Genomic DNA, 25,123 nt, shown 5'->3' on the forward strand with positions numbered 1-25,123 from the left:
GCATCCAAGACAGCACAGGCCTGACACCTAGGGAGGAGGGCTCTTTCCACCCCCAGTTTATGAGGGAGGAAACAGAAGCTCAGGAAGAACAGGTAGCACATCCAAGGCTACAGAAATAGTAAAGGCCCTGTCTGTCTAATTTCAAAGTCTGTCTTCTTTCTCCTACATAGTACTACCTAGCTCCCATCTCCAGCCTGCCCAGGCTCAGATGTGGCCAAGAGAACACCACTTTTTTACTTTGTGCTTAGGCAAGGATAGAATGATGAGAATAGATGGCCCTGGGCAGCTGCCCTCCCCCTGCTATTCCCAAGTGTCTGGCCTTCTGGAGTAGAAAACCTACCCAGTTCAGATGGCATTTGTCCATCTCCTCTCAGAATCTGGAGCAGAGGCAGTGTGGATGTGGGGGAATTAGAGCACAGATGAAGGAGGTTCCAAGGGCCCTATATTATATGATCTATTGTCTCTGCTTTGGTCCCCTCTCCTCTCTGTTCTTAGGAGTGAGACTGGTCAAGTTTGGGGATTCAGACTCTTGCATGATGGGGATGAGATATATCCAGGTAGGACACTGGGCAGTGGGAGTTGGGAGATCTGTGTGGAGCTGCACCTGGCCAGAGACTGTGCCCATTACCCCTGGGCTCCAGGAGATGCCTGTTCCTATCTCCCCATCATGCCCAATATTAGCAAGGATGGGAGAGAAGGTATGGGTCCCAGGCAGGTTGAGTTTCCCCAGCCATTGGCTGGGAGCTGCAGGGGGTAGTGGCTAAAGCATGTGTAGGCTTGTGTGTGTGTGCGCATGCACACACACATATATGTGCATGTGTGCAGAGGAGGTGGAAGCAGTGGCTATGAAGGAATGTGAGTGTGATGGTGGTGGGAGGAGGATTGGACTGCCACTTCCAAGGCAGCACAGGCCTGACACCTTGGTACACAGCCCATCAGCCACGTCAACCCCCTGCGGAAATGCCACATTAAGACAAAGGGCTCCCCCAGCTAAGCAGTGCCCCACCCTGCCAAGCAGTCAAAGCCTGGCAGCCTTCCCCATGGGCCACCCCTTCCACTCCCTGTTGGCAATGTGGTTCTCTGTCCTCACTCCCAGCCACATGATGGAGGAAATACAGAATTCCTCTTCTTGCTATCCCCACTCAGGAGACCCAGCCAGCCCTCATTGTTTGCTCCCCTGGCTTGGGAGATGGCCTGAAAGCCCCAACCCTGAGGCTGACCCTCTCTTCCCTTCTGAGCAGGTTCCTGAGTGGGAAGGGCCTGGTGATCTACCCAAAGATTGGAGACAAGCTGGACATAATCTGTCCCCGAGCAGAAGCAGGGCGGCCCTACGAGTACTACAAGCTGTACCTGGTTCGGCCTGAGCAGGCAGCCGCCTGCAGCACTGTGCTCGACCCCAATGTGCTGGTCACCTGCAACCGGCCAGAGCAGGAAATCCGCTTCACCATCAAGTTCCAGGAGTTCAGCCCCAACTACATGGGCCTGGAGTTCAAGAAGCACCATGATTATTACATTACCTGTGAGTCCCTGCCCATCATGTGGGTGTCTCCTATTCTGTAGCAATGGCTGCCTCTAAGTAGTGCAGTGAGACTGCACACACTTAAGGCTCTGCCTGATCTGGTCCTCTTTGAAGACTGGCATGCTCTCCTCCCAGCCTGGCCTTGGAATTCTGCCCCTAATATTCACCAAGGGCCCACTGCCAGCTCTCCTTGGCTCGAGTGGGAGAGTTCTCCAATTTGTGGTGTTCTCTCTCTTATTTTCTTTGCCCACCTAAGATCCAATCTTGGGAAGGGAAGAGTTAGCAAAGCTCTTTGGGATCAGCCAGCTGTTTGGCTTTTCTCTTTATGGGAAACTGCCACCCCAAGAGGGGGAAGGACTTTTTGCCCGAGGTCACACAGGGAGTTAGGGATGGGATTGGGACTCTAACCCAGTTCTTCTGACCCCCTAATCCAGGATTTCTTCCAGTTTGTGTAGAAGCCTCCCTCAAAATGCCAGTCTCATTGTTTTGCTGCTGAGCAACATTGCCAAATGAGAAGACATATCTTAGTGTCCACTGAGAAAGAAGGGCCAGGGCCTGGTCATGATCAGCACCCTTGGGCAGGGGTAGGGCTTGCTATTCTGTCCCTGTGGGAGGGAAAGAAGTTGAAAGGATCACAGGTAGATGGGGGCTCCTTGCTACTCTCCACCTCCCAGTTCTGTCCTAAAGCAGCACTAGGGTTTCTGGGTAATGTGGGCAGGCCTGTCTCTCCCCCTGATGGCACTGGCATCTTGCTGCAGCTACATCCAATGGGAGCCTGGAGGGACTGGAAAACCGGGAGGGAGGTGTGTGCCGCACACGCACCATGAAGATCATCATGAAGGTCGGGCAAGGTGAGTGCCCAGTTTGATGGCCCCTAGTTAGGCCTTTGCAACAGATGTCTCTGACTGAATGTGAGTGTGTTGGGAGTAGGGGAGGGGGCAGTAGAGTTAAAGTAGCTGAGGTCTGGTATACAGCCCATACTTGGCCCACCCTAGATGAATGAGTCCCTCATGCTGGTGGGGTCCCTTCCCCTCACCTGTCCTCTCTCCACCCACAGACCCCAATGCTGTGACACCTGAGCAGTTGACTACTAGCCCATACAACAAGGAGGCTGACAACACTATCAAGATGGCCACGCAGGCCCCCGGTGGTCGGGGCTCCCTGGGTGATTCTGACGGCAAGCATGGTAATATATGGGTGTCTCCCAGACTCTGGGACCCAGAGGGCAGAAGCCATTGCCACTGCCCTTTCAGACCTTGTCTCTGAAGAAAGGCAGGATGGGGCCCAGCCTGAAATCTTCCATGTGTCCTTAACTGTTCCTCCCCTCCCTTTCCCTTCCTCAGAGACTGTGAACCAGGAAGAGAAGAGTGGCCCAGGTGGGAGCGGAGGCAGCAGCGGGGACTCTGATAGCTTCTTCAACTCCAAGGTGGCATTGTTTGCAGCTGTTGGCGCTGGCTGCGTCATCTTCCTGCTCATCATCATCTTCCTGACGGTTCTGCTGCTAAAGCTGCGCAAGCGACACCGCAAGCACACACAGCAGCGGGCACCTGCCCTCTCACTCAGTACCCTGGCTAGTCCCAAGGGGGGCAGTGGCACGGCGGGCACCGAGCCCAGCGACATCATCATCCCCTTACGGACTACAGAAAACAACTACTGCCCCCACTATGAGAAGGTGAGTGGGGACTACGGGCACCCCGTCTACATCGTCCAGGAGATGCCACCCCAGAGCCCAGCGAACATCTACTACAAGGTCTGAGAGCCCGGCACGGCCTCGGGCCCTGAGGGACTGTTGGAGGGGACTGCACCTCTCCTTTCTCTCCATGCCCTTCCCCTTGCCAGCTGTGCCCACCTTTGTATTTAGTTTTGTAGTTTCTTGGCTTTTATAATCCCCCTTTGCCCTGCCCCTAGGCTTTGGAGGGGGTACTCATGCCCCCAGACCCCATGCTCTTGTGCCTTCCCCCTCTGGCCAGGCCTCTGGGCTCTGTGGGGGCACCCCTTCGAAGAGGGCAGGGTTGGATGCTAATGGACAGTAAGCAGGGAGATGCCCCCCCTGGCCCTGCCCTCCTCACTCCCTTTTCCCCTTCCCAGGACTGTTTGTCTGCTATCATCACTGTTTTTAATGTTTTTGTGTTCATTTTTTAGCTGTCAACTCCTTTTCATCTTTTTTTTTTTTTTGGAAGAAAAATGGAAAAGGCAGCCCCTGCCCAGGCTTTCTGAGCCCAGCTCAGCTAGTACAAGGGGCCAGGGCCAGGGCCAGGATGTGGCCAGCCTGGAAGCAAAGGATGGCCTATCTGTTATTTGGGGGTCGGGGAGGCCAGGACTGTTCTTGCCCATGAGGGAAGATGACAGTGCCTTTGGGCAAGGTGTCTCACCCTCCCCTCCTGACCCTTCTGCTACAAAGCTGATCTTGGCAATAGGGTAGTGGCTGCCACCCTTACACACACACACACACACACACACACACACACACACACACACACACAAAATCCCTTCCTTGTGGGATTCTTGGGCATCTCCTGCTTCCCTCACTCTCACGGTAATTAACGTCTTAATTGGCTGTTGCCTGGGGAACAGGAGAGCTGCTACAGGCAGATGACCTCATGGGGGGTGGAGGGAGGTGAGGTGCCCAGGTGGCTATTTGCCCTGCAGAGATGGGAGTTCTACCTTCTCCCCCTCCCCCTCCTGTTCTCTCCTTACATTTGGCCCCCTTTGGCCTGGTGGGAGACAGAGGCCCAGGGCAAAGAGCTAAGCGGGTATAAGGCCAGGTGGCCTGCTCCTTTTCTGGGCTCTAGCACAGGTGGGTTCCCCCCAAGCCAGCTCTCACTGGCCCCCTAATCTTGGGCTGTGGCCTGGAAAGAGGAAGAAGCTGCCCAGGGTTGGGCCAGCACGCCGTGCACTTTGACCCTGGCTCCTTGCCAGCACGGCTGTTAACAGACTGCCACTTGAGTGTGCCTTGCAGGCGCTCCCAGAGTGGCCGTGGAAGGAGCTGGGCCTTACACCATCCACCTTCATGCTGCCTCCTGGCCACTTGCCTACCCTAGTGCCAGGTGGGAGAGAGGGAGCGGAACAGCCAGTCCCTTCCAGGTGGCAGTCGGAAAGCGTTTTGTTTTTGTTTCTGTTGCCATTGTGTAAATACTAGTCTTTTTTGGAAAAAAAATAATGTAAAGATGTTTTGTATAAACTCTGAATTATTTTCTTGTTGCTTTTTTCTTAGAAAAAAATGAGAACTAAAAAAAATTAACCACATGGAGATGGGTGTAAAATGGTGTCATGATGTTGGGGGATGAAGTGTGAATGTATATGTATGAGTGAGTATGAGAGAGAGAGAGAGATAGAGAGAGAGAGAGAGAGAGAGAGAGAGAGAGAGAGAGAGAGAGAGAGTTGTTCCAGAAACCAAAAACAAACACGGTGCGTGATCTGGGCAAGTATGGGAAGAGGGTGGCTGTCCTAGTGGAGTAAGGTGTCTCAAGCCTTCTGCCCCTCCTGCTCTCCTGCCCAGTTTCTTTGTCCTCTTGTTCTGCTGGAGCCTTCGACCACTTCCCCATCTGTGTCCTGTCACCTCTGTGGCATTAGCTCTGGGGATCTGTCCACTATGGCACTATGCTCAACTAGAGAGGGTGGATGGAGGAGGATTTGTTCACATGGGGATCTGGGCGTGTCCACAAGTACTGCCTCCACCTGGGCTGGGGCTAGATCTGGGACCTGCTGGCAGGCCCAGCCCTGCCCTGCCTCAGGATGCCTGGAGGTGGATAGAATAACTTCCCAAGAGCTGGCTCTCAGCTGCAGCCCACTGGGTCCTAGGGCTGCTTCAGGCTTCCCAGTTCACTTTTTAGCCAGAAGAATCTTCTATCCCCTGTCTTCAGAGCTGGGCCACTCCAGTGTATGCCAGAGCCCTCACCTTGGCATACTTGGGAGCTTCTGGCCAACAGCTGAAGTCCCCTAGCTAGAGCAGCCCTGAGCATGCAGTCTACCTCTCACAGGCTGGAGGTTGGAGAGTGTGGTGAAGTTCATGAAGAGGGTTTGGTCTCAGTCCTAAAGGCGGAGACCCCATCTGGCAATGCCTGGGCCTTCCCACTCCAGCCTGCCGGTCTTGTGGGGGGTGTTCCCTGTGGAGATGGCTAAGACAGATGTCAGGAGAGGAGTACAAGTGAGATCCCAGCAGCTAAAAATGGGTAAGAAGGCACTAGAGGAAAGGAGGAGGAGGAAGGAAGGGGAGGGTTAGTTCGTGATCCAGAGCAGGAAGCCCCAGTGAACCAGCCAAGGAGCAGGCTGGGCTGTGAGGGAAGTGGGAAGTGCATGGAGAAGGAAGGCAGAGAAGAGCCACAGAGCCAAGGGACCTGCAGGGGGGAGGGAAGAGAGGCTGGGCTGGAGCAGGGCTGGGCCTGGCTAGGGTGCTTCGGGAGCCAGCTGGGGCAGAGGCTGTTTATTTGGTTTCTCATTAACCAAAGGAAGTCCTGGATCAGATAGTGCCTCTGTTGCTTGACTGCCTGCCCAGAGTGAGGCCCGGCCTGGGCCCGGGGTCTCCAACCAGGGCTGATTCAGGCCAGATTGATGACTCTAACTGAGGCACAGCCTGACTTGGGCTGGGTGAGCCCTTCCTACACTTCTCTAACTGAGTGTCCTTGGGTGGTCCCCAGCCCAGCTCAGGATACCAGCTGCCCTCATCTTACTGATGGGTGGGGAATGGAGTTCCTGGGCAGGGGGTGGGGCGGGGGAGGCGGGGAGGCGCGGGGAGGGCCTGGAGAGTAGCTGTGGGAATGTGAAGTAAAATCTGTGGGAGAGGGCAAAGGAAGCATGGGGCAGTCTCTCCAACAGCCCAGAAGGTTTGTAACTGGCTGTTCCCACTTGCCCTGGCCAAGGTGCCATGGCTGGCACTGGTTTGAGCTCAGTGCCCGTGCAGTGCTGGCCATACAGTGGTGCTCAGTCACCTTTTGTGGCAGACTGTCCTTCACAGTGCCTGCCACTTAAAAAAATACCTTTACACACATAATCTCATTGAGTTTCTTAAATTTCCCTATAAGGGTGGAAGGGGTAGAATTATTTGCCTCATATTTGAGATGAAGAAACTGAGACCCTACAAGCGACATTTACTTGCCCCAAAACACCCATCAAGTGAATGGGAACACTAGGGTTCAAGGCCAGGCCTTTTACTACACCCTGAGTGAACAGAAGATTCTTGAGGGTGGGTCTTCTTCACCCCACTCCTCTGTTCCTTGCCTCTTATTGGGTAAGACTGAGCAAGAGTGCTTCCTTGGGGATCTTGGAGAACAAGAACCCTCCCCCCATTCCCTTTCCATCTGTGTGGGTCAGGGAGGGACCAAGCTTAGCTAGCTGGAGGCAGGAGCTAAGTCTCCTGTTGTAGGGCCCCAAACCGGCCCCACCCTCTGCTCTTTCCTGTCCCAGCTGAGCCCAAGCACCAGGTGAGTCAGGGATAGAGGATGCTTCCCAGGTGAGGGTGGAGCTGCCTGGCTTTCTTCGCAGGCTGAGCCCAGGTCACCAATAAAACCAAGCTGGGCAGGTGCTAATCAGACCTCAGTTTCCCTGAAGGAATAGGCCTTGTGAAGTTGGAAGGCAGGACTCTTATGACTTATCGCACTGGTCCATTTGTGCTTCTAGGAGGCCTCCCTGAGGCATGAGGGATGTGGATGGCCTGGAACCCTCTAGGCAGGGGCATGAAGGTGGGCTGAAGAACCAAAGGAGAGACCCAGTCCCAACTGGGGCCATTGTAGGTTGGGCCCTTTGACCACCTGGCATCAATCTCTCGGAAATCCGGCCTGCCTGCCTGCCTGCCTGCCAGGCTGCTTGTCCTGCCCGGGCATGTCACATTACCACTGACACCCCAGTTGAGTCAGCCCCAGCGTGTCTGGGGACCCTCCTCGCCCATCTGCTGCTGGCCTCCTGTACAGCTGTCCGTTGGATCTGGGGTCCCAGCTGGTGCTTTTAGGTTGGCTCCCCCTTTGGGAGGCTGCTGAAGGGGAGTCCAGCCCCCACACAAAACAGGGGTCACAGAGCCCAAACTGAAAGCAATTTAAGGGCATGGGGGAGACAGTAATTATAGCTTCTGTTTCCAATGGTTAATTATCCAGCTGGCAAAGAGAAAGTAAAGAGGGAAAGCTGGGGGTGGGGGGAACAAGGAATGTGTGAAGGGATATGGGAGGGTGGGAGAGTTTGCCACAGGCCCTTTGATACAGGGGAAAGAGCCCCAGGCTGCTGTGGTGGAAGGCTGAGGGCTGAGGACCTATCCTAGTTCTAACATGACTCTTTTTGACTAGGGCAGTGGTCAGCAAACTGCGGCTCGTGAGCCACATGCGGCTCTTTGGCCCCTTGAGTGTGGCTCTTCCACGAAATACCAACTTCTGCGCATGGGCCACGGCGTTTCAATCGCACTGTACATGCGTGCCCGCACGTGGTATTTTGTGGAAGAGCCACACTCAAGGGGCCAAAGAGCCGCATGTGGCTCGCGAGCCTCAGTTTGCCGACCACTGGACTAGGGGCAGGCAGGTCTCTACCTCTTTGGGCCTCAATTTCTCTGGGTAATGAGGAGTGAGACTAAATGTCATTTATTCAGAAAATATTTACTGAGTGCCTGCTATATGCCAGTCAATGCTCTGGCCACTGGGGTACAGTGATGAACAAGATAGACAAGGTTTCTGCTCCCAGGGACTTCATGTTCTATAAAGGCCTTTAAATGCCTGATTGGTTCTTAAGGGTGTGTGTTAATGGTAGTTGGAATGTGAGAGGCAGAATGGAGGATACACAGATTAAAAACTTGGGTTCTAAAGTTAGCCTTTCATTCATTCATTCATTCATTCATTCATTCATCCACCTTTTAAAAACAAATTTCGAACGCCTGGCATGTAATAAGCACCAATAAATGGTAGCTGTTGCTTCCCTCAAGGTGTGGTGTGGGCGGTTTGGCTCCATGGCTGGGCTTCTTGGGCACTCTTCTTGCTTTGAGAGTAGATCCAAGGCCTGGATATTTCCTCATCACCAACCAAAGCTAGCCTTTTGCAAAATTCCTGAAACATCTTCATCAGAAGTTATGCTGAAGCTCAAATCCCAGCTTGCCTTCCCAGCCCCCAGCCCAGGTACCTAAGCTGAGTTGGGTGATGTGCCCATGATAAATACTTCCCAAAGCCAAAGAGGTGTGTGTCCTCAGTACTTGCCTACCACTGGGGCCCCATGCTCTGGTCTCTTCCAGCCTCTCCAGAGGCCGAGGGTGAGGAGCTAGCTTCTGAGAGAGGAGCTTCCATTGTTCTCTAGCCTAAGCTCCAGGGACAGGCTCCAGGGGGCTCTCTTGGTTCCAGGATCCCAGGAGAAACCAGGGAGATTCTGGAATCCACCCTGCAGCAGGGACTCCATGCTGGCTGGATTCTGTGGGGCAGAACCATTGTTGTCATGGGACTGGCTGGTGGCTTTCGTAGCTACTTTCAAGCCTGCTCAGTAGAACCAGAGAGGTTACAGGCCAGGATATGGTAGATCTATGACTTTCCTGAGAGCTTCTTTCCAGACCAAATCCCCACAGGGAAACTGAGGCCCAAACATAGAAGGGACTTACTCAAGGACACACAGAGAGTGCTGGCAGAGCCAGGCCTCAGAGCCAGCTCCCCTACCTCACAGGCCACAGCTGTGTGCCCTTCTTATACACTGTTGCTTTGTTCTCCCAGAATCCCCAGGAGTTTGTGTGTGTGACCTATTTATACACAGTATTTATATTGATAAACTCTGTAAGTTTATACAAGGCAATTATCAAAAATGATACATTATAACCCTGACAAAAACATGGTCCTGTGAGGGTTAGGCCTGGTGGGAGCAGACCTGGAAAATGCACTAACAGTTCACTCCCCTCCCTGGGGTCCCCTCTCCTGTGGCACTTCATACAGCTCTGAAGTCACTAACTGGCACAATAGCTTCAAGGCTTCTGTTAGGGCCAGATGCGCTGATTAGAGTACCAGACCCAAAAGTGGGCATCTTAAGGCTGGGCAGGGCATTAATTGTAGTGCGTGGTTCCCCCTTCCCTTGGAGCCCAGGGTGGTGATGCAGTTTCCTGTGCACACCTTCAGGGCTGCCTCCCTCCCCGATTCAGGCAGCCAGGCCTTTCTGGCCAGCCTGACAGTTAGATGTCCTTGCTCTGTCTTCAGCTCCCCTGCACACACTAATAGCCATGGCACTAACATGCTTTCACATGCAAATTGCTATGGAATTCTCAGCCCTTGCTGGTGCCCCAGCCCCCAAGGCTTCCCCCTGAGCAAATTCAGAAAAGAGAATGGAATCTTTCAAGCTGTTAGGACGTTTAGAGACCTTCTAGTCCAGCCCCCTTATTGGATGGATGGGAAAACTGAGACCCAGAGAACGGAAGAAGGAACTGCCCACAGTCACACAGAGAGTTTACTGGGACTGGCCCTCACCCAGGTTTCCTGACTTCCAACCCATTGCCTCTTCAAGAAACCACAGTCTCCCAATTTTCCTGCCCTTCCCCCTACCACAGGTTGTTTACTATGGACTCTGGGATCCCTCCCTCTGGCACAGACACTCATTCCAGGCACCCCTCAGTGGGGCCTGGGAGTGTGGAATCCAGAGAAGAAAAGGCCAGAGGTGTCTATGCCTTAGGGGCATTGCCAAGGGCATTTTCCTTTGAAACAAGCAACAGTCAGGATTTGCTCACTTCTCTCTGTGCACCCCCCCAAATCCCCTCCCCCCTTCCTGGCCAAACCAATCTGGGCCCCCTGCAGCAGGCCTGCCAAGCCATGCCAAGCCTTCTCCTAGGTCCCACCAGATCTTTCCAGCTTTATGGATTGCTACTCTGCTGGAGTTGCCACCAGCAAAGCCTGGGCCCTGGGAGGCCCCAGGAACCCAGGACCCAGCTGGGGCATGAAAAAAAAAAACTTGCTTCCCTTCAGCTGAAACAAGATTGGAATTTTCTGAAATGAACTTTACAAGGAAACAAAAACAAACACTGAAGCACAGGTGTCTGCTCCCAGCTCAGCCAAGGTCCTGCCACAGATGGGCCCGAGGTAGACACTTGTGGGTTATCTTTCAGTTCTGCTTCTGAAACAGCTCTTGATTCTGCCCATTTCTGACAACCCCCCACACAACACCCTGGTTCAAGCCGCTTTTATTTCCTGCCTCCACTTTGGCAACAGTGTCCTAACATGCCCCCCCTCCTGCTACCATCCTGTCCCCCTCTCTTACAAAACAGCAGCCAAAGTGATCTTTCCTAACCTCAATCCTGATCTTGTCAATCTGTATGTTTCTTTAAAGTTTGTCAATCATCCCTCAACTTTTCAGCATGGCTCTGTGTGATCTGATCCCTGCCCATCTCTTAAGCTTTGTACCTCTACCCCTCCACACCACATTCACACCCCTACAACACAGTCCTACCCACTGGTCCCTGACCAGAACAGGCACCCTTAAGTCTCTGAACTGTTCCTTATGCACTTCCATCAGCCAGAAATGCCTATTCCCTTGTGTCTTGTCTTAGAAACTACTCTTAATCCTTCATGGACTCTTCTGACCTCCAAATCCAGGGAAAGTTGGTTCTCTTAGCTTTCACAATGCTTCTTACACTATGTGGCATGTGCCTGTTTTTCCCTCTAGACTGTGGGATTCTGGAGGACAGGAACTGTGTCTAATTCATCTCTGTGCCTCACCTAGCAGAGCTTAGCACAGAAGCAATATCAATAAACCTTTGAAACATTTGTTGAAATGAATGGGCTTGGCTAGGCTAGGACAGTCATTCCAGGGCTCTGTCCCTGCTCTTCACCTGCTCACATTACTACCCAGCTAATCTGGAGAGTTAACATCTTATCACATTGCCCTACAATAACAGCAAACTTTTACTGAATACTTATTATGGGCCTGGCACTATTCTCAGTGCTTCACATGCTTACTCCATTGACACCTCATATCTCAGCGTGGTCTCAGGGAAGTCCTTATCTGAAGTAGGACCATGATCAGCCCCGTTTTATAGATGAGGGAATGGGAGAACAGGGAGGGAAAGTACCTTGTCCAGGGGAACATGACTAGGAAGTTGTGAGCAAAGATTTGAATATCAGAAGCCTGAATCCAGAGTCCAAATGCTTAGATACTTTGCTACACTTGTGAAGCCAGGTAGTGGTGCCAGTATGGAGAGAGATTGAGGCTGGGCCTGGCCCCTGCCCCCTTGATGTCAGCCATGTGGCTTCAGAAGCCTTTTAGTGTGGTAGTTAAGAATCCAGACTCTGGAGTCAGGCTGCCAGGATTTACATCCCAGCTTTACCACATTCTAGCTATGGATTCTCGAGCAGGTTACATAACCCCCTTTATGCTTCTATTTTTGCCCTCCATAAGATAGGCCTGAGAGTAGCAGCTATCTCAGGAGACTTCAGTGAGGATTAAGTGAATGCACACATGACAAGCCCTGTAAACAGTATCCTGTCATTTATTAGCCTTTGAGCTCTGAGGCAGCCTTTGGTTGCTGTCACCCAGCTGTAGGCAGCCAAGTCCACTCCAGGTTGGTCTGTGAATGGCCACTTGGATCAGAGGCTCAGTAGCCAGAGATTCGGTGGCCACCGCTTCAGTCTGGGTTGCTATGGCTCCAAGGAGACGCCAGCAGTGGTGGGCAGCAAGCTGCTCCAAGGCTCCAGCCTGAAGGACCAAGGGGAGGAACATCCAGACTACTGTGCCCCCACAGAAGCTTGGAGTCAGGGTTGGGAAGCCTGCATTTGAGGCCTGATTCTGCCACTAATACTTGAATAAGTCACCTCTTCTCTCAAGGCTGGAGTTTCATCTTCATCTGTTAGGAATGAATGATGTAAGAAAAACTGCTTTGTAAAAAGCAGCAAATCTAAGGTAATACATTTCAATGTAAGGAGCCACCACTTCTTATCAGAATGTGTGTTCCTTCAGGGCAGTGAACCTGGTGCTCAGTAAAGAGTGGATGAATGTGTAAATAAGTGAGTGTCTCTTCCACCCAGAATCTCTGTCTGTCACCAGCAGTCAGAGGTCCAGTTCCAAAGGAGGGGCCCTCACCTTGGTAGTGAGTGGTCTTGAAAGCTTCTGGGAGTCAAGAAACTGGTGATGCTCTGTTCAGGAGAAGCCATTAGCCAAAACCTGAGATCCAGAGACTATTTTGTTCACATTCTCAGTAGGGTCACCGAAGCTTCCAGGTACTGTTGGAAAGAAAGATGTTACACTAAATGGCTTCTTTCTACTCATTAGGTTGGTGAAGTTTAAGCTAGCATAGCGTTTCCATGGGCCACTTAAGTAATAACATAGATCAAAAGCCTAAAAAGGTACAGACATTCTGACCTAGCAAGGTCCTATACTGAGAGATTAAGGAGTATGGAGGGGGGTGAGTAGCAAAGCTGGCCTGGGGACAGGAGTTGGACCTGGGGGAGGGTGTGGGGTGCAGGGATAGGTGGCTATGAATGGGAGTAGAGACTGGACATTCTGTGTAAGGGATTTTTATCACAATTGTTATTAAAAATTGCAGAAATCTCAAGACACTTTCTTTGGGATGTTTTTCACAATGTACACACACACACACACACACACACACCCCTCCAGTAACAATGAAAATGTGTTGAGATAGTGTATATTAACTGTCCTGTCCTTTGAGAAATCGTCCCAGTTCTCCATCTAAGCTCTGCATGCGTCTCTAGACTCTAGTATGATGGATGGCAATGACCAGTTCTTCACCTCTCAGTAACTCAGTTTCTTCATCTGTAAAATGGGGCTGCTGATACTCCCAATGGTGTTGAGTTCTTGAGAAGAGGCCATGAGGTAACACATGTTGAGTTCTTGGCATCGGACCTGGCACATCATAACCACTCAATCAATGTTAGTCTCAATGGGAGATAGTTGCATGACTGCCTCTGCCATTAGAACATGATCTCTTCAAGGGTAAGAAATATGCTATATATTTTTTCTCACTGAGTCTCTAGGGCCCAGTACAGATCTTATAACATAGTAGGTTCTGAGTGGATTTGCTGAAAGAGAAATTTAGCCCAAATGCTCTCAACACAGAGAAGAAGCAGCTGAGGCCCAGGAGAAGGCAAGTTAAGAGTTGGGCTTAGAACTCTGGTCTTCTGTCCTCAAATTGTGGCCCTTGGGGATTTGGGGGTAAGGGTAGGGGTTGTGGGCAACCTTCTAGATTCCTTGAGCTGAACTGCCTTGGCTCTTTCCTTGCTTTGGGTCTGGGATCCCTGGGATCAGATGGTCTCCAGGGCTCGGGCAGTGGTGCTGACCCTCCCCTCCCCCATTCTTGCCCTTGTTCTCTCCATCTTGGGCTCTAGCCTGGCCCAGTCAAACAGGAAGATTCATTAACTGTCTAAATATACAGAGCCCAGGGGCCATGTGCAGCCTGCAACAGAGCTGGGGTCCCAGCAGGGCCAGAGCCTGAGGCAGTGGTGCTGGAGAGAGTTGGCTGGGAGGGGGCCTGGTGAGGGGAAAGCCCCAGGAACAGCTCATGTGATGATTGATGGGGAGGTGAGTGAAGCCAGGCCAGTGCCAGGCCCTCAGAACCCCCAGTCTCTACTCCCATTCATAGCCACCTATTCCTGCACCCCACCCCCACCCCTATGTCCAATACTGGTCCCCAGGCCAGCTTTGCTACCCCCACCCACTGTCCACACTCCTCAACCTCTCAGTATAGGGCCCTGAGCCTCAGAAGTATAGAGCTTAAGAGGTGGGTGACCAGTAGTGGGGGTGGGTTTCCCCAGGCTCCTGCCTGCTTATTATTGTAAGGGCTATTTCTCTAATCAAAACTCCCCAATTACTCAAGGGCCCCTCTGATTAATATTCCATGATAACAGGAACAGGTCACATCTGGCTGCAGGAGCTGGAATTCGACACTCCAGAAGCCCCATGATTGGTCTGCAGGAAGAATAATAAACTTCCTTTCTCTTGCCCCCCTTTCCCTTCCTTCCCATTCAGAGGCTCCCCTTTTCTTTCACCTCCCCTTCCCCAGACCCTGCCTGTGCCTCTCCACCCCCACCCAAGTTCTCTGCTTTGCCCTCTGCCCTCCATGGAGATGGAAGCCACCTCTCCAGTTCTGGTTAGCCCTCTGGCCATCACTGGCCCCTGCTTTGCTAGGCTGGCTCTTCGGCCAGGAAGCATTTTACATGTGGTGCAGCAGGCTGAGCAGGGTGGGCAATCTCAGAGAGATTGTGGGTGCTCTGAATGAAACATCTCATCAAATCCTCATTACCATCCTCTGACAAGGGCCTGGTGTTATCCTTGTTTATTGATAGGGACACACATGCACATGGGTGAGAACACACACACACACACACACACACACACACACACACACGGTGCCTCTGAGAAGCCTTGGGACTTACTTGGTGTCACATAAGCTTTTAGTGAAAGAGCTGGTATTTCAGTCCCAGAGATTTGTTTCCAGGGCTTCTTCCTCCTGCTCTTCTGTACTCCACCCTGTTCTAATGAGGATAGTTTCCCTGCCTGAATGCTCAGATCAAGAGGAGACCCACTGATATGGCAGAGCTCTGATACCAGACCTCTGAGCTTCCATTGAATTAGAGATGGGTTTTTAGGCAAGAATGAACTAAGACCTTTTAGTTGAATCCCACAGGCCAGGAAAGAAAAAAAATTTGTCCCCATTCACACAGGAAGGTTGTGGTAAATATGGGACTCAGATGGAAATCCCTTCCATTTGCCAGCCTATGGATAGCTCTAAGTGAGAGAACTTTTCCATCACTCCTACATTCCAAAAACTGCTAGATTCCACCCTCCTGTGACCTGACCCACGACACCCCAGACAGGATACAGCTACTTGTGTTAGTTCAGTCTTCACCAGGGAGCCTGGGCAGAAAGGCATCTCTGTTTGGAGTGTGTGTGAGGGGCAGCAAGGGAAGGGGTTGTGGTCAATTCTGGTGGCCAAAAAGGATTTGTCTTCAGCCAGTCCTTCCCTAGGGTGTGTGGCCTTCCCGCAGACGTTCCCTCCTTTCCCACCACACTTCTCAGTAGCCAGGAAGAGGGGCAGGCACTTGGGTGTCAGGAGCACAACCCTCCCCTCTACTCACTTCCCTCTGATAGTGGTGGGGCACAGGCTTTTTCAGTGCCTGAGGATCAGGAGTAGTTTGATTTTGCTGAGGTAGGGCAGGGCAGTGAAGTGTGTCCCTACCTCACTGCCTTACCTGGCACTTTCCTCTGCCTCTCACCTGGCTCCTACCTCGCCTGATGTGCTATTTGGAAAGACTCTAGAACCGCCTTCCTAATTCATAGCTGGATAAACTGAGGGCCCTGGCTGAGAAGACTAAGACTTTGACTCTGGCTCCAATGGCTCTCCCCATCCCCTCCATCACATGGCTGGGAAAGTCCTGGCTAAAACATGGGGCTGCTTAGTCCTCATGTCCTGACCCTTGGTGAGATCTGAGGCCCAGTGTGCTTTTTAGGGAGCCATAAGGCTTCTGAGACACAATTACCTTAAGGTTAGTGGAGGCCCAGACAGGCCTTGGAAGACCTTGAGCTCTTCCTGGTGAGCAGAAGCCCAAGTCTCATCCCTGTGTCCCTGCTTTCTCCTGGCCACTGCTCCTATTGCCCTGAACCCACAGCCTCTCCTCAAACCCTGCTTCTGCCTTCCCCTGTCCCAGTCTACCTTCAGGTTGCCCCCTAATTCATCTCCTACGCTGAAACTAGTCTGGCCTTCTTAACTCCAGATACAGGTGAGATCCAGGAGAGGTACTATGCCTCAGCTTCTTCCTCTGTAAAGTGGGGATAAAATCAGACCCATCTCATGGGGTTGTGAGGATGAACTGAGAACATGAGGTAAAGCACTTGGAACCATGCCTGGAGTAGAAGAAGCTCATCTGCTAATAATGAAAGAGACTGACATCAGGTGGGTGGTTACTCTGCACCAGGAACTGTTCTAACACTTCCTATGCGACAGTTGATTTAATCACCACAACAGTTTTATGGTAAGTTTTACTGCTGTCATTCCCATTTCCCAGATGAACATACTGAGGCAGAGATATTATGCAACTTTTCAAAGTTCACAATGCTAGTAACCTGCTGAGCAAACATTTGAACCCACATACAGTGGGGCCTTGGCTTAAGAGTTTAATTCGTTCCGAGACCGAGCTCGTTAACTCAAATTACTCTGTCAACTCAATGCAAAAAATCGGCCGAGAGACAGCTGGTATCTCAAAAAACTCGTTAGTCGGGACACTTGTAAGTCAAGGCCCCACTGTAGTTTGACTCCTGAGTTTAACTTTTTAACCACTCAGCCATTTGCCTCCCTAGAAGCAGTCAAAGACACACTCATATCTATAGGATAAGTCTCAATTCCTTGAGCTGCCTCTCAAGTCTCTCCCAACCCTCTCCTCCAAACACTACAAATCACCTTGACAACTGAATGACTGCTTCCAGAACACCAAGGGTACTTACTTCCTTCTAAACCCTGGCTTATGCATTTTTCTCCACTTAGAATGACACTCTCTCCTCACCCCCCAAAAATGTTCCGGCACATACACACACAAACTCCACCTCTCCAGTTATTTATTTTTATTTTAAAATATATATATATATATATATTTTGTATTGACATCCTTCATCTTTTTCTTTTCCATTTGCTTTTCTTTTTTTAATTGTTTTATTGCTTAAAGTATTACAAAGGGTATTACATATGTGTCCTTTTTTTCCCCCGCCCTTGACAATCCCCTGGCCTCCCCTACCCCCCAGTGTCTTATGTCCATTGGTTATGCTTATATGCATGCATACAAGTCCTTCGGTTGATCTCTTACCCCCCTCCCTCCTGCCCCCCAACCCTCCTTGGCCTTCCTGCTGCAGTTTGACAATCAGTTTATGTTTTTAAAGATTTTTAGAGAGAGAGGAAGGGAAAGGGATAAAGAAATAGAAACATCTCTCAGAGAGAAACATCATCAATTGGCTGCCTCCTGCACACCTCCTACTAGGGATTGAGCCCGCAACCCAGGCATGTGCCCTGACTAGGAATCGAATGGTGAACTTTTGGTTCTTGGGTCGACGCTCAACCACTGAGCAACACCAGCCAATGGGGTCAAAATAAGCACCTGAAGAGGTGGTGTGTGTGTGTGTGTGTGTGTGTGTGTGAGAATGGGTCTTAGGGGAGAGATTTAGAGGGACACTTCAGGTGTGACAACCCTAATGAAGCTTAATGGGGCCTGAGAGGTGCCCTGGCCAGTGATCCTTAACCATTTCAGGACCTAAGGTTATCTGTCTCAACTCCTCTCTTCCCTTTGCCCTCAACACCAAGACTTTGAAAGACCTTGTCTATCAAACACTCTGCATTTAAGATATATAAAGACAGGGTTAACAGGGAAGGATGGTATAATGGGAAATCAGATACCACATTTGAGAGGTATGTGGATTTTTCCTTCTCTTCTGTCTCATTTATTCAGAACTGGAGTTCAATGACTCTATATGACCTCTGGGTAAACTTGATGCCCAGGCTGGAACCCCTGTAAATAAATATAGAAATATCAGTATTTTTCTCTCTACTGTTGATAGGGTTTTATTGTCATGCTCTAGGACTGACTGTAACAAACAATTGATCCTCCTTCTCAATTATTGTCAGAAAGCAGGCCTTAAGATCAACTACCCGAAAACCCAGATCATCAGTGTTGGCAGACAGCCTCCAGCATTCAATTGGTTTCTCTCCAAACAATTTAATACAGCAGATCAAATCATTCAGTTACCTGGGGGTGCAATTTTCAACTAATTCATCTTGGAGGGTTCACAAGGAAGCTATATTGCCTAAATTAGATGTTCTGGGGTTGTTTTATTGAGAGTTTTTAAATGGCCACAGTGGCAATTGGTAATGCCTGCTTTGAAAGCTTTCCAGACAAATGGTTGCAGGCCTGGCTCCATGGTAGAGAACCTTGCATATTGGAGGGGATTCTGGACTCTTTTCAGGGTAACACTGCCCTATCCCTCTGGGCCTCCCTGTGAGAATCGCCCCTAGGCCCTCTTGATCTATCTAAGTCATTCCCTCTGCTTAGCTTTTGGGCCAAGTGTGGGTCTCTGCACTGCATTAGCGACCCACAACTGGGACACTCTGGGATCTTTTTCTAGATAACTCAGCCTCAAAGCTGCTGATATCACAGACTTATCAGTAGCTCAGTTGCAAAAAATAATATTTATGGCAGACCATACGCAAAGCAGACTGTTCGGCCTATCTCCTGAAGTCTTATATTATTCTTAGCTTAAGGCAGCTCATCAGAGACCTTGGTAATTGGAGTGCAGCACTGTAGCCTTTACAGAGGCAGGAGAACACAGTGGTTTTGAGTCTGGTTCTGATAACAGACAGACCTGGGTTTGCAGCCCTACCACTTTCTAACTGTGTGTCCTTGGGCTAGTGATTTCACCTGACTCTCAGTTTCCTCATCTGTAAAGTGGGGATAATAACAGCGTACACCTCCTGGGTTTATTTGGGGGGATTCAATGCTTGGCACATAGTAAGTGGTGATTATTACAATTTATTCTTATTCTTGGAGAATTTCCTTGGGTCCTTGCAGCAGAGAATCATGAGAAAGTCAGCCTGGTACTTGCTGGCTGCAGGTATGTTGTGGAGGACACTGAATGGTGGCTTGTCTCAGGGTTCTCTTTGTGAAGGGACAAGGGAAAGATGTGATTTCTAGTCTGACTAGGGAAAGCTATGCTTCTCTGCATACTTGGTTTATTTTTATGTTACAGATGCCAAGAAGCTTATAATTGATTATAATCTTTTCTTCTTTTATGTGGCTACCAGGGCAGCTGATAAACACAGGCTCCTGGAACTAACTGTATAGAACTTTGGAGAAAGATTTTATTTGTGTGTCATTCTTACTTCTGGCTTTATTATTTTCCTAATCTTATTTTTCTTTATCTTGATTTTCTCAAGTACATATTTTATTATTTTATATTTTAAAGCATTTGTTCAGTTATCCCAAATCCTTTGATGAATAACCTGTGATTTAAATGACTGGTTTAAAAGAGCCACCATCATTTAGTGAATGTTTGTTGTTTTCAGTGTTTACCAAGAATTAGCTTATTTAATCTCACAACAACTCTATGAGAAAGAGACTATTTTTATCATCTCCCTTTTATACAGATAAAAATGAGGTTCAGAAAGGTAAGTTACTCATGCCAGGTTATACAGCTTGGTAGATCTGGGAGGGAACCTGTGTTGCCTGAGTCCAGAGCTGTCTCCTCACTCTGCCGTGTGCCTCTTATAGATAAATGAAAGTAGGTATGCAGGCAGGTATGTAGAGGATATGTGTATATAGATGATAGATTAGATAAATAAATATAGGCAGGTATGCTAGGCATAGATGGCAGACTGACAGTGAGATGAAAGATGGTTTTTCCATAAGATAACCAAGGTTCCTTTATTAAGGTGATATAATTCTAGCCGAAGGCAAAAAGAACTTGATGTCTTAGCCTGAACAATCCTACCAAAGGAAATATTCATTCTCCCTTAAGGCTTATGAAAATTGAGATACTAGGCTGTTTATTAATGCCTTTGTTGATCCTTATTCAATTGTGTGTGCATCCATTGTGTAACTACTATTTGGCTGGGCACTGGGGCACAGAGATAACTAGGAACAATGGGTCTCTACTTCCAAGGGCTCCTGACTCACTGAGAGAGACATACATGAAGACTAGGGATCCCGACACAGATGTTGGAACTCGGGCGTCTCCAGGGTGTTTGGAAGCACAGAGGAAGCCAAGGGTGGGGAGCAGGAGGTCAGTGAGAGGCAGAAATGCCTCAAGTCATCATCTCATTGAGAAATGCTTCCAAGATGAGGAGTTGAGCAAAGGGTAGAGGATAATTAAGAGTTTTCTAGATGGAAACCAAGATCGCGGCATAGGTAAACACCTGAAATTGCTGCCTCACACAACCACTTCAAAAATACAAGTAAAAGACAAAACGGACATCATCCAGAACCACAGGAAGGTTGGCTGAGTGGAAATTCTACAACTAGAAGGAAAGAGAAAAGCACACTGAGACTCAGAGGAGGTGCAGAAGTACAGAGGCGCATGCGGAAAGGGCTGGCAACTGAGGACGCGCTCGTCTTTTTCAATCAGGAGGGAGACACACGCTCCCGCTCTGAACTCCAGTTCTGGGTGAGTCTCTGGGGACCCAGACTCATACGGGGAGAACTGGACTGTCTGGCAGCGGGTGGAACTCGAGGGAGGCTTTCTCTCAGAGGTGCTTGCAGCGATTACCACAGGACACTGAGACCCAGGGCCTCTTAGGGCAGGGCTGAGGATAAGCCATAGCTGTTTGTTCCGCCCTGTTGAGTCCCTGAGACCCCACCCCACCCAAGCTGTGCGCAGAGGCTTTTGCATATGAATGACCTGGCCCTTTGCAATCTAAAATTACCTAACAAACTCCAGCTGGGTCAGAGAGACCCAGAACATCCAAAAGAAGGCCCAAGGCCCCACAGCAGCTTGCATTGCTTCACAGCTGGGCCTCATCTGGGCACCTCCAAATCCCAAACAAAGAAGAGGAATCTTCAGATCTCTCTGTAGCTCCTGCTGGATAGCCTCAGGAAGAGGCTAAATTAGCATCCCCTTAGAGATCCAAGTGCCAGTGTACCCAGTGGTCAGAGTGGGACCATCCAGATTACAACTCCTCAGATCCATAAGGGACACACTTAGGGGGCAGACTCAATGAGCACCAAAGCCCCCACTGAAGCAAGTCTTGCCCCATAAGGGTGACTCCAGCACAGAAATTCTCCCACCACAGACACAGCTGATTCTCACAGCCAATTGGCCTGGAGGTCAATTCCTCCCAGTGATACCAACAACAATCAAGGCTTAACTACAACAAGACTGTGCACACAGCCCACAAGTGGGTGCACCAAGAGTGTCCACCTCAGGTAATTGGGGAGGCTGAGCCACTGGGCCCTATAGGACACCTAGCACAGAAAGCCACCCTATCAACACAGGGAAGAAGCCATAATGCGGAGACAAAGAAACAGGTCACAAATTACAGAAATGGAGGAAAGCAAACTACTAGATATAGAGTTCAAAACCACACTTATAAGGTTTTTCAAGAATTTTCTAGAAACCACCAATAAATTTAGTGAGACCCTCAATAAATCTAGTGAGACCCTCGAGGATATGAAAAAGGACCAACTAGAAATTAAGCATACACTGACTGAAATAAAGAATATTATACAGAGTTCCAACAGCAGACTAGAGGATCACAAGAATCAAATCAAAGATTTGAAATACAAAGAAGTAAAAAACACCCAACCAGAAAAGCAAAAAGAGAAAAAAAAAGCATCCAAAAATATGAATATAGTCTAAGGAGCCTCTGGGACAACTTCAAGCAAACTAACATCTGAATTATAGGGGTGCCAGAAGAAGAGAGAGAGCAAGATACTGAAAACCTATTTGAAGAAATAATGTCAGAAAACTTCCCCTACCTGGTGAAAGAAATAGACTTACAAGTCCAGGAAGCGCAGAGGAACAAAAGGAATCCAAAAGAGGACCACACCAAGACACATCATAATTAAAATGCCAAGAGCAAAAGACAAAGAGAGAATCTTAAAAGCAGCAAGATAAAAACAGTTAGTTACCTACATGGGAGTACCCATAAGATTGTCAGCTGATTTCTCAACAGAAACTATGCAGGCCAGAAGGGAGAGGCAAGAAATATTCAAAGTGATGAATACCAAGAACGTAAAACCAAGATTACTTTACCCAGCAAAGCTATCATTCAGAATTGAAGGTCAGATAAAGAGCTTCACAGATAAGAAAAAGCTAAAGGAGTTCATCACCACCAAACAGTATTATATGAAATGCTGAAAGGTATCCTTTAAGAAGAGGAAGAGAAGAAAAAGGTAAAGATACAAATTATGAACAACAAGTATATATCTATCAACAAGTGAATCTAGCTGAAGCCGGTTTGGCTCAGTGGATAGAGCGTCAGCCTGTGGACTGAAGGGTCCCAGGTTCGATTCCGGTCAAGGGCATGTACCTGGGTTGCGGGCACATCCCCAGTGGGAGATGTGCAGGAGGCAGCTGATCGATGTTTCTCTCTCGTCGATGTTTCTAACTCTCTATCTCTCTCCCTTCCTCTCTGTGAAAAAATCAATAAAATATATTTAAAAAAACAAAAACAAATACAAAAAACAAGTGAATAAAAAATCTGATGAACAGAATAAACTGGTAAATATAATAGAATCAGTGGTATAGAAAGGGAGTGGACTGACAATTCTCAGGGAGAAAGGGGTGTGGGGGTGCGGGAAGAGACTGGACAAAAATCGTACACCTATGGCTGAGGACAGTGGGGGGTGGGTAAGGAGAGAGGGTGGGGTGGGAACCGGGTGGAGGGGAGATATGGGGGGGGGAAGAGGAACAACTGTAATAATCTGAACAATAAAGATTTAATTTTAAAAAAAACATGCTTAGAGGAAAAAAAAAGAGTTTTCTAGGTGGCAGATATACTGGAGAGCAGACAACATCATGTGGGCAAAGGCACAAAGGCAGAGAAGACCAGGGCACTTTGGAGAAGCTGCAAATAATCTGTTCTGGTCAGAGGGCAGGGGGTATGTGGAATCCTGAAGGGGCTAGAGACAGGGGAGGAACATGGTCAGGTTCGCATTTTGGAAAGTCATCCACTTAGAGCAGTGTGGAGGGCAGAGACAAGGGGACCAACTAAGAGATAGTTTCCACCACCATTGTGAGCTCCTAGTGCACACTTCACTCCTTCACTGCATATCTGTTGAGCACTAGGCACTGTTGTAGGCACTGGAGATACCACAATACACAGCATGGACAAAGCTTCCAGGCCTCAGAGATACACTATAAACAATAAGGCAAATATATTTTATGCTAGAAGGTGATAAGAGATCCAGAAAAGAGAAAATAGAGCACAACAGGGAAATCAGGATTGTGAGGTGGGGCTGGCTTGAGAATTTATGGAGAAAGTGTCAATTTAAGCAAAAACGCGAAGACAGAAAGCAGAAGTAATATGGGGACTTTTCTCGTGTCTTACTCCCACAGGCTTTCACAGCCTAGGCCACTGGACTTGGAATCTGATAGTTTGGGGTTCATGTCCTGGTACCTTGGGCACTGGGGCACAGAGATAACTAGGAACAATGGGTCTCTACTTCCAAGGGCTCCTGACTCACTGAGAGAGACATACATGAAGACTAGGGATCCCGACACAGATTCTGGAACTCAAGCATCTTTTGTGCTCCCTGCCTCTCACCCCCAGCTGTTGTGAGTAGATGGACACAACTGGCTTTCTAGTCTTACAGGCAGGGTCCAGAGGTACAGGGGCTATCATGAATCATCTCTCTGATATTCCTTACCGGGCCTCTGGTGGCCCCAGGGCTCTTTGCACCTGAGCAGTGAGTAGAGGAGTCAGCCATGGGAGAGTTGCTGACAGTCTCTTGCTCAGGGAGGATAGCAGTTTATCTGAGCTCCAGCAAGAACAAAACTGGGCCATGGGCTGGGCCTGTGGCATTGTGGCTGTTGCCTCTGCCATGCACCACTGGGCATGAACCCACCATGTGGCGGAGCTGGAAGAAAGCCCTGACCAACAATCAGCTCAGCCCTTATGGGACAGATGGGGATGCTGATGCCCAGGGAGGGCAAGGGACTCACCTGAAGACACACAGAAAGTGAGTCAGAAACAGCTGGCACTGGAGGTCAGATCTCTTGCCTCCCAAGGGAATCATGGTGAAACCCAGAAGCTGTTTTGACCCAAGGGAATTTGTTAATAGTTATGGCCTGCCCTGAGTTTCCCCCCTCCCATTGAGCTTCCTTTAGGGGCCTGAAGCCCACTTCTAAAAATTATAATAATAGCATTCTTCCAAGAGATTTCCATTCATCATCTCATTGAGTCTCTTAACTACCCTATGCAGTGTTATTACCCTTATTTTTGTTGGTGAGGAAACTGAAGCACTGAGATGTGAAGTGACATGTCCAAGGTCATACTTTAGGAAGTGGGGGAGTTGGCCAATTTGGGCAGTTTTCTTCATGAGTCTGTATTTAGCCACTAGGTTATACAGGTGTGAGATGAGTGTGTGTGTGTGTGTGTGTGTGTGTGTGTGTGTACGCACACGCGATGGTTGTATCTGTGAATATGACTGATGTGTGTTGGGAGGGCTTGCTACCTTTCAATTGTTCTCTCATGCTCTGAATACAGGCTACGTGGAAGACAGAGCAAGGCCTCTAAGAGATCCCTCTGGCAGGCCCCTATGGGAACTGGGAATGCCTATGGCTCGGAGTAGTTGTGACCAAGAGAAAAACACATAGCAAGAACATACGCAGATACCATGGTAGATGTGAAACCCTTTGCATGTGGTTCTCCAATTGTGGTCTCAGGACCAGCAGCATCAGCATCACTTGGGAACTCTTTAGCAATGCAAATTCCTGGGCACTGCCCCAGTCTGACTGATTCAGGGACTGGGGTGGGGCCCAGCAATCTGTGTTTTAACAAGCCCTCCAGGTCATTCTGATGCATACTCAAGTGCAAGCATTAGCTACAAATGGGAGGGGTCCAAAGTTTGCTGGGGTGAATGCTTTCATGTACATGTACACATGTGTTCAGGGCATAGCACTTTATAGTTTCCAAAGGGCCTTGTCACTCACAACCTCCTCCAATCCTCTCAACAACTGGGA

General features: G+C 49.4%; 1 protein-coding gene across 3 annotated transcripts in view; it reads left to right on the forward strand.

Moving 5' to 3' along the window:
* Positions 1 to 25,123, forward strand: part of EFNB1 (ephrin B1) — a 93,645-nt gene that overhangs the window by 8,527 nt on the left and 59,995 nt on the right. For 2 of the 3 annotated variants that reach the window (XM_081080831.1, XM_081080830.1), the window contains exons 2-5: positions 1,242 to 1,519; positions 2,278 to 2,370; positions 2,577 to 2,705; positions 2,863 to 3,191. In XM_081080831.1, the coding sequence (XP_080936957.1) occupies positions 1,242 to 1,519; positions 2,278 to 2,370; positions 2,577 to 2,705; positions 2,863 to 3,191 (829 nt within the window). Of the gene's footprint in view, positions 1 to 1,241; positions 1,520 to 2,277; positions 2,371 to 2,576; positions 2,706 to 2,862; positions 4,763 to 25,123 lie in introns of those variants that run through there. The other variant, XM_081080829.1, reaches the window with a different exon arrangement.

Source organism: Myotis nattereri (assembly GCF_964212035.1).
Source record: "Myotis nattereri genome assembly, chromosome: X".
NCBI lineage: Eukaryota > Metazoa > Chordata > Mammalia > Chiroptera > Vespertilionidae > Myotis > Myotis nattereri.